Source organism: Aspergillus aculeatus, assembly GCF_001890905.1.
Source record: "Aspergillus aculeatus ATCC 16872 unplaced genomic scaffold ASPACscaffold_4, whole genome shotgun sequence".
NCBI lineage: Eukaryota > Fungi > Ascomycota > Eurotiomycetes > Eurotiales > Aspergillaceae > Aspergillus > Aspergillus aculeatus.
The window spans coordinates 441,880-450,407 of NW_017962979.1; the positions used below are offsets into that span (position 1 = coordinate 441,880).

The 8,528-nt window shown below is 57.9% G+C and overlaps 4 protein-coding genes across 4 annotated transcripts; 2 read left to right on the forward strand and 2 right to left on the reverse strand.

Annotated features, from left to right (window-relative positions):
* Positions 1–161: 161 nt before the first annotated feature.
* Positions 162–1,733, reverse strand: ASPACDRAFT_40817 (alpha-hydroxy acid oxidase; the record flags this gene model as incomplete). The annotated part of the gene is made up of 7 exons (XM_020200822.1): positions 162–234; positions 288–364; positions 426–754; positions 840–1,001; positions 1,127–1,470; positions 1,528–1,561; positions 1,640–1,733. 7 exons carry the CDS (start codon positions 1,731–1,733, stop codon positions 162–164), a joined length of 1,113 nt encoding a protein of 370 aa, XP_020058340.1.
* Positions 1,734–1,982: 249 nt separating this feature from the next.
* ASPACDRAFT_1879470 (putative flavin-containing amine oxidase) lies at positions 1,983–3,980 on the forward strand. Its single transcript, XM_020198166.1, has 2 exons — positions 1,983–2,774; positions 2,830–3,980. The coding sequence occupies exons 1-2, from the start codon at positions 2,046–2,048 to the stop codon at positions 3,892–3,894; spliced, it is 1,794 nt and encodes a 597-aa protein (XP_020058341.1). The 5' UTR covers positions 1,983–2,045; the 3' UTR covers positions 3,895–3,980.
* Positions 3,981–4,190: 210 nt separating this feature from the next.
* On the forward strand, positions 4,191–5,495 carry ASPACDRAFT_40819 (uncharacterized protein; the record flags this gene model as incomplete). The annotated part of the gene is made up of 1 exon (XM_020200823.1): positions 4,191–5,495. The coding sequence occupies one exon, from the start codon at positions 4,191–4,193 to the stop codon at positions 5,493–5,495; it is 1,305 nt and encodes a 434-aa protein (XP_020058342.1).
* Positions 5,496–5,547: 52 nt separating this feature from the next.
* ASPACDRAFT_40820 (uncharacterized protein) lies at positions 5,548–6,312 on the reverse strand (the record flags this gene model as incomplete). Its single annotated transcript, XM_020200824.1, has 1 exon — positions 5,548–6,312. One exon carries the CDS (start codon positions 6,310–6,312, stop codon positions 5,548–5,550), a length of 765 nt encoding a protein of 254 aa, XP_020058343.1.
* Positions 6,313–8,528: the final 2,216 nt, after the last annotated feature.

Consider the following 8,528-nt stretch of genomic DNA (forward strand, 5'->3'; position numbering starts at 1 on the left):
TGAATTTATGACCATTGTGATAGGCCATAGCCTACTTCGACCTAGAAGATCCTGCTACTGTAAAGAGAGATGTAGATACTGGTCATGTACTCCTGCCAGAGGATATATTCAGCTAGCAACCAGCTTCCTATATTAAGAGACGTACGGTCTAATCTTAGTGTCTACAATTTCGCCAACAGCCCCTTCTCCAACACCGCCAAATGCTCCGGCGTGATGTCCGCAATCGTCCGACACCTACATCACACCGTTAGCAGACACTCCACCGAAACCTTTAGGGATAAACTCACCCAGCAAGCATCATCGTCCGACAAAACTCATCATAAATAATCCGGATCGCCAAATCCACCCCCTGCTCCCCATTATACTGGACACGCGAGCGTTAGCACCCTCCCCCCAGAAGAAAACCGAAAAGCGAAGAAACATACCGCCAACCCCCAAATCGGCACCCTCCCCACAAAACAACAACTCGCCCCCAGCGCCAACGCCTTAAACACATCCGACCCCCGACGGATGCCCCCATCGACCGCCAACGGAATCCGCCCCTTCGCGACGGGGGCGCACACCCGCAGCGCATCCAGCGTGGCGGGCACCCCATCCAGCTGCCGCCCGCCGTGGTTGGAGATGAGCACCCCGTCCACGCCGTGCTGGATGGCGAGCTCGATGTCGGCGGGCGAGTAGACACCCTTCAGCCAGATGGCGAGGTTGGTGTGTTGGCGCAGCCAGGGAATGGTTTTTGTCCAGTGGATTGTTGCGTCTATCCCCTTCTTGTTAGTATCATACCGGATGAGTGTGGGAGGGTTGGATTTAAGGTAGGTAGGGTAAAAGGCGGGGCGAAATACCGTAACCCCGCTCATACGTATCCTCCAAGCCCATCTCGGCCGCCCCTGCCAGCACGGGGAACTTCAAGTGTGGCGGGAAGTTAAAGTTGTTTCGCGATTCGTTGAGGCGGTTGCCCAGGATGGGGAGGTCGACGCTCACGAAGAGGGCTTTGTAGCCTGCTTCTGTTGGACGAATATATCAGTATCGTTCCCTATACTGAATGGGTTGGAAGCATGGGTTGTGTCTGCTGGTATAGCCAACTTCTACTCCAGATGATGACAAGAAAAAGGGGCCTAGGACAACGAACTCTCCGCCGCTTTAATAATCCTCTCCGTGATACTGATATCCTGGAAGAACGACACCTGCATGATATACGGATTCCCCCGCCCCTCGCTCGCGGCGATCACCTCCTCAACGCTGGAGGTCGACCACGAGGACAGCGCCATCGGGATGTTATGTGCCGCGGCCGCGCGCGATGTCCCGGTCTCGCCGTCGATGTGTGCGAGTTTGTGGGCTGCGGCTGGGGAGAAGCCGAACGGGAAGGCGATCTTACTGCCGAATAGCGTGGTGGTGGTGTCGAGGTTGGCGACGTCGCGGAGGACTCGGGGCATTAGTTTGTAGCGGCCGTAGGCTTCTTCATTGTCGCGGAGGCTATAGTTTTCTGTAAGTATGGGGCTGGGTGGGAGGGGAGAGGGGAGGTACGCGTACGTGACTAGGTCGCCGGCGCCTTCGTTGAAGTAGTCTGTTTCTTTCTGTTAGGCTGTGGTTGGGTCGGGGATGTTGATGGAGGGGTAAGAGAGAAGTAGGAATAGAAACGGACCTCGTACAACCGGGGGCAGGCGTTTTTGCGCCTCAACCGCCAGGTCGGCGATGGTGAGGACTTTGGTGTCGTGGATTTTGCCGCGGTTGGACATTTTGACTGTGTCTATGTGATGGAAGATGGGTTGGTGGTTGATGATCCTTGCAAGAGTTGAGAGCTATATACTTCCACTTCTTTGCTGTATTCTGGTTATTTACTACCTCCACGATAAGCTGCTGTCGAGGCAAGTCATCCCGGGGCCGCCAACACGGCAAGGCACCCCGGATAAGATAGCCCTAATCGGATTGTCCCGCGATAGCCCGCCTGCAGGCGCATCCAGCATTCATGCATCTTCCCTCGATATAAGAACCTCGCGTCTACTACGTCTCTGCCGCTCAATCAGCATTACTGTCACTGCAGATTCATCATGTCTACCAAAGCCATTCTCACAGACCCCGCCGCCTACCACGCCGCCGGGGTCATCTCCAACGGCCCTCTACTGCACATCTCCGGTCAACCCGGCACCTTAGCGGGCAAGACTCCCTCCGATGGCATCTCACAGATCCATCTGGCTTTGTTGAACTTGCACCGTGTCATCGCCGCGGCCGGCGCGTCTCCGCGTGACATTGTCAGTTTGACCCTCTACGTTGTCAATTACGATGCGGCCAACCGTCTACACCCGAAGCCCCTTCAGACCTTCCTCGCTGGCCATCTTCCTGCCGTGACTGTCGTGCCGGTTCCTGCTCTGGCCGTGCCGGAGTGGAAGTACGAGATCGCTGCGACCGTTGCAGTTCCATCCCTTACCGTTCCCCGCTCGCTGCCCTCGCCGACTGATGCCGACGTCAACGTCCTCGTTATCGGCGCAGGTCTCTCCGGTCTGGCAGCAGCCGAGTCGGTCCTCCAATCCGGCCTCTCCTGTCTCATCCTGGAAGGCCGGGACCGTGTAGGCGGCAAAACATGGACGGAGACCCTCCCCAGCGGCACAGGAGTCGTCGACCTGGGTGCTGCCTGGATCAATGACACCAATCAGACCGAAATGATCGCCCTCGCACGACGCGCCGGCGTCGAGCTTATCGAGCAGAACACCACCGGCAATTGTCTGCTGGAACAGGACAACGGGCCTACCGTTCTCTTCCCCTACGGCCAAACCCCATGCGTAAGTTGCAAGACCCTCATCTTCACACTCAACCTCAGCACACTAACAACCCCAGATCACACCGCAAATCCAATCCGAACTCGACAGCGTCCGGGAGATGTGCGAGGCGGACTGCCAAGCACTCTCTTGCGAAAGACCCGCCGACCCCGCTCTAGACTCGCTCTCCTTCTACGCGTACCTGCAATCCCGCCACGTGAGCCCGGCCGCTCTAACGACTGCCTCAGTTTGGACGCGCGCGATGCTCGGCCAAGAACCCACCGACATCTCGGCCCTCTACTTTCTGAACTACTGCCGCTCCGGGGGCGGCCTGATCCAGATGCGGTCCGACCGGCGCCACGGGGCGCAGTACCTGCGCGTCCGCGAGGGCACGCAGAGCTTCGCTAAGACCATGGCCGGCGACCTCCCAACAAACACAATCCACTTCGGCGAGCGCGTGGACGCCATCCTGCAAAGCCCTAGCCCGGGAGTAGTCGTCCTCTCCCGGACGGGCCGCGCCATCCGCGCCAAGAAAGTGATCTGCTCCACCCCGACCCCGGTCCTCAAGACCATCCAATTCCACCCGCCACTCCCGCCCAAGAAGCAGCTGCTGGTCGACTCCTTCCGGTACGGCTACTACACCAAGGTGATGCTGGTGTTCCGGTCGGCGTGGTGGGTCGAGCGCGGGTATTGTGGATTGGTGCAGTCATTCAAGGGCCCCGCGTCCATCTATCGGGATACGAGCAGCCCCCGCGATGGCAAGTACGTGCTCACGGCGTTTGTGGCGGGTGAGAGTGGGCGGCAGTGGGCGCGGGAGAAGGACCCGCGCAAGCGGGAGCAGGCGTTGCTGCGCCAGCTGGGACTGATCTATGATGAGCCTGATGTTCCGGCCAAAGAGTTTGTGGAAGCGTTGGGCCACGAGTGGAGCCTGGAGGAGTTGTCTGGCTGGGGTTGTCCGTGTCCGGCGCTGCCGCCGGGGGTGTTGACGCTGGCGGGCGACGCGTTGCGGGAGCCGGTCGGGAATGTGCACTTTGTGGGGACGGAGACGGCGGCGGAGTGGAAGGGGTATATGGAGGGGGCGGTGCGAAGTGGGCGGCGCGGAGCGAGGGAGGTGGTGCAGGGGTTGAATCGGAGTCGACTGTGATGATTGATGGTGGAGTGAGCTAAGGATGGAGCTAAGGATGGAGCTGAAGTTGATGAAATAATGAAGAGTGGAGGTTGTGTTTGAGGTAGTTGCACACAGCACAGGGTTTACAATAACAAAAGTGCAGGCGGAGATACGGGTCGCGGCCAATCCGTAACTCCGCCCTCCGCACCGCCAGGGATTACATAAGCCAATATTCCCCCTCGCGTTCATTTGTTGATTGTTGCAGGCCTTCCTTCTCCTCACGCCCCTTAATCTTAATCTCATAATCTCATCACTCCTGGTACCAAATCATCATGTCACTCCGACTGCGGCGCCTTTTCCCCGCCATTGTCATTATTGCTGTTATCTATACCTTCCACCACTCCTTCAGCTTCTCCTCTTCACCTCCTGCTCTCCCTCTCCATCCCACCCCCTCCGACTGCGCCCTCCCCCCCATCTACGATGACGTGCTGGTCATCCTCAAAACCGGCATCACCGAAGCCCGCACCAAAGTGCCCCCGCACCTGACCACCACGCTGCGCTGCATCCCCAACTACGTGATCTACTCCGATTACGCCGAGCCCCTCTCCTCCACCGTCGCCACGCAAGACATCCTCGGCCCCTACATCTCCAGCACCACGAAATCCACCAACCCCGATTTCGGTCTGTACAACCGCGTGCGCCTCGCCGGCCACGCCGGGCTCACGCCCGCCGACCTGGTCGCGGACGTCAACACGCCGATCGGCAAACCCAACAACCCGGGGTGGAAGCTGGACAAATGGAAATTCCTGCCGATGGTCGACGCCGCCCTGGCCGCGCGTCCTTCGGCCCAGTGGTTCGTCTTCATGGAGGCCGACACCTACCTGCTCTGGCACAACCTGGCCGCCTGGCTGGCGCGCCTCGACCCCGCGAAACCGTGGTACTTGGGCAATCAGATGCAGATCGTGGACGCGCTGTTCGCGCACGGCGGCTCGGGGTTCGTGCTCTCGCGGCCGGCCATGGAGCTCGCCCGCGACCTGCGGGCGCAGAGCGGCGACGGGTGGGAGACGGCGGTCGATGCCCACTGGGCGGGCGACTGTCTGTTGGGGATCTTGCTGGAGAGCTGCGGCGTGTCGCTGACGTGGAGCTGGCCGATGTTGCAGATCGCGCCGCCGGGCGAGGTGGATTTCTTCGGGGTGCGTGCGGATACCCCCGATCGGGTGTGGTGTTATCCGGCGGTGTCGTTTCATCATTTGGAAGGGGAGGCGGATCTGCGGGGTCTGGTGGAGATGGAGAAGGGGTGGGAGCGCGATGGGTATACCGGTCGGCTCATGATTTATCGGGATGTGTTTTGGCGGGTGGTTTGGGGCCAGATTCAGTCCCCGAGGGAAGGGTGGGATAATCTAGTGGGCGACGAGGTTGGGCCCACCGCCACGGTCGATGAGTGTAGGGAGATGTGTGCCCATGAGGCGCTGTGTCTGGGATATCGGTTTGCGGTCGGGGATGGGAGGTGTTGGTTGGGGAGGGGGATGCAATTGGGGAAGAAGGCGGACGGGTTTACGTCTGGTTGGATGGCGCATCGGATTCAGGCGGTTGCAGACAGTTTGGGCCGGTGTGAGACCATCAGTTGGATTGGGTGAGACTGGCTTTTGCAATTCTTCCATTTCGTGGATCAAGGGGGTATTTCTTTCTCTATGGGTTTACGGATACTGCGCTGTCCTCCCCATCCTCCTGTTTTTGCTGCTGCTGCTGCTGCTGCTGCTGCTGCTGCTGCTGCTCCAGGTAATACCCCTGGCTCGATCCCCGAATCATAAACTCCCGCGCCAGCCCCTTGACCTGCAAGTCGACCAGCTGCGCATCGCGATACTCATATCGACCGAGCACGATCTCCCGGCCCGCGGAAAAATCGAACGAGCGCAGCACATCCACCCGAAACTGCACTTTGGGCTCTGCAGTGCTGTCCGCGGCCAGCTGCACCGCGCCCGTGACACTATACAGGAAACGGTCCAGCGCGAGGAACCAATCCCAGCCTTCCTCGCTGGTGGTGGCGTATTCGTGCCAGAAGCTGCTGAAGAGGACGGTGGGGCGCCCGCCCGCGACCAGATCCTGGGCGGCCAGGCGCGCCTTGAAGGTCACCAGCGTTTGCACCTCCTCGTAAAAGCGGGGTAGCGCGGCCAGCAGCTCGTCCGGTGAAATGTCGGCGTCCGTCCCGGTGTTACCCAGGTAGTGTTGCAGGTAGTGGGCGAAGTGCGGTTGCTGCTGTTGCTGTTGGGCGGCGAGCGCGTAGAGTTGGGTTTTGGTAGTGTGGTCGGCCGTGGTGGCCCGCTGGGATTTCCATGGGAATTGGACGGCGTGGTCGGTGGGTGGAGGGTCGTGGGGAGGGGGTGGGAGACTGATGCCCACGCTGGAGACCGCGATGGTCTGGAGCAGGAGGGTGAGGAGGAGAGGTATGCGCATGGTGGGTGTGGTGTGATGGAGTAGCTATTAGGTAGGCAAGCTGGAATATGCGGGGTCGGACAAACACGCTCAGCAGCAGTAGTAGCAAAGAAAGCAAGGAACACCAAAGAATTAGAATCGGACAGAAAAGACAGACAACGGAGGGGAGAAAGAAAACAGCGGAAGAGAGAAAGACAGACCCTCAGACCCTCATTGCCGGTTAACCTCAACCCTAGTCGGAAACCTCCATCAACCTCAAACGCAAGCAGTGGAGAGCAGTGGAGAGCGGGAAAAGTATTGCACCTATCACCAAGCTGCATCGCTGGATCGACAACGGTCACCCCCGGATTCAGACATGGATTTTCCCACGATTCGTGATGCAGGGTCAGGGTCGTGATCGGGCACCTGGAGCTTCAGATTTACTTGATGCTGAGGCGTTGAGGGGTGAGCAAACGGTGCTTCCGTCTGATGATGTTGATTGTGACCGGGGGAATGCAGTAGCAGCTGGCGATTGCCTAATTCCGGCCTGCAGAAGCTGTCAAACACGACGGGCAAGCATTCTGCCAGTGGGGCTGCCCAGCCTGTGGACCCACTGGGCTGAATCTGGGCCTTTCCCTTGTCGGCTTGGAGGGTTTGGCGTTTGTCTGGCGTTTGCTGGCCATTGCATCCTCTGGTCAACCAGTGTGTCCATTTTACCTAGTCTCCTTATTAACACATTTCCCGTTGCCCAGTCCTCTCATTCACGCCCGTGGTCTCCCTATTAGCACCCAGGCCTTTATCCAGTATTCCATAAACGCCGTGCCTTTTATCCGGACTCTATTAACACTTTTCTCGGCCACGGCTCCCCATTAACGGGTGTGCTCTGTATCCAGCCGCCCTATTAACACTGTACTCTCTACCGAGACTCTCCATTAACGGCCGTGCTTTTTGACTTCTTCGCCGGTGCAGTTCTACTATTCTCACCACTGTCACTTACTACCTCTCCATACAATATATATACCCCTTCAGCGATACACCTCTCCCTCCATATTTCTTTTGTTCAACCTTCTCTCATTCCTTCTTCTGTACATACATTTCTCAGTGTACTTGTCTTGATTTCTTGGGCCTTTGCAACTCAAATGTTCTCTGTTCTGAATCTCTCCCAATCCTTTTTCACCCATACCTCGGGGTTGACCGGAGCCATTTTTCCCACATCACCCACAAAGCCCTACCTCAAAACCATGAGCAGCCCTTACCTGACCTCCAAACCGTCCACGGAAGCACCTCCAGTCCAGAGGCTCTATGCACCATGAAGTCGGTACTCTGGCCCCTCTGTGCAGCCGCTCGCTTCTTTACTAACTGCTTAGGGGGAGTCTCTTTGCAAGCCGATTTCAACTGGGCCATCAACAAATGCATTCCCGTGAATGGCGACGGGCGGCGCTTGGTTTGACGGCGTGCTTACATCCCCCAGTGAGTTTCTTGTTCCTTGTTCCTACCCAGGCCAAGCCTTGAACTAACATTCTCTGCACACTACATCTAGGAATCATGCCTGGCCGTCTCCCTCCACATGCAACAACAAAGCCGTTCCATTGTGCTGCGCATTGCACCTCCGCATATCCAACCTCAGAAACGGCGGTTGTCTTCCCTCTCCTCGAGATGTCGGTGGATGGGTCCAAGAAGCACATTGCTTGGGATTTCTTTGGCTTCTATTTCTTCCGAGTAGGATGGGGCGAACTCGTACCATAGATTGTCTTGCAGATTATAGCCAGCAGTCTCCTGTCCCTTGCACCCGGCATTCGTCAAGAGGTCTTTGACAAGGCAGAGAATCTGAGAGCTTGGTTGAATGTCGTTCCGTCGCTGTTGCAGATGGAAAGCTTGCTCCCGATGCAGGATACACGAACGTGGGGAGCAGGAGGTGCTGACAGAGTCCGCGCCATCGAACTGTGAGGGATACAGGGAGCTGTACCACGCTCACTAGCACGCGGGTGCTTGCCGGAGATCGGAAGCCTGGCGGACGGTCCGAGGGGCCGGTTGAGGTAGCCAGCCCTCCTTGTTCGCATTTCTGCTCCGGAACCCAGTTTCCTGGTGAGACGGTCTGCTTCGAGACCGTGTCATGCTTGAGCTAACCCTGGGTAAGCTACAATTTTTCTTGTTGTGTTGTTTGTTGAAGATTGTTGCCGATGCTTGGGGCATAGACACGAGCTGTCTTATTGTTGTCCAATAGTTAGATCAGACGGCTGCTAGCCAAGCCATTGGCG

Coding starts and splice junctions, on each gene's coding strand:
- ASPACDRAFT_1879470 (XM_020198166.1), top strand. CDS start 2,046: ATGTCTACCAAAGCCATTCTCACAGACCCCGCCGCCTACCACGCCGCC. Junction 2,775..2,829: donor CCTACGGCCAAACCCCATGC/GTAAGTTGCAAG, acceptor TAACAACCCCAG/ATCACACCGCAAATCCAATC.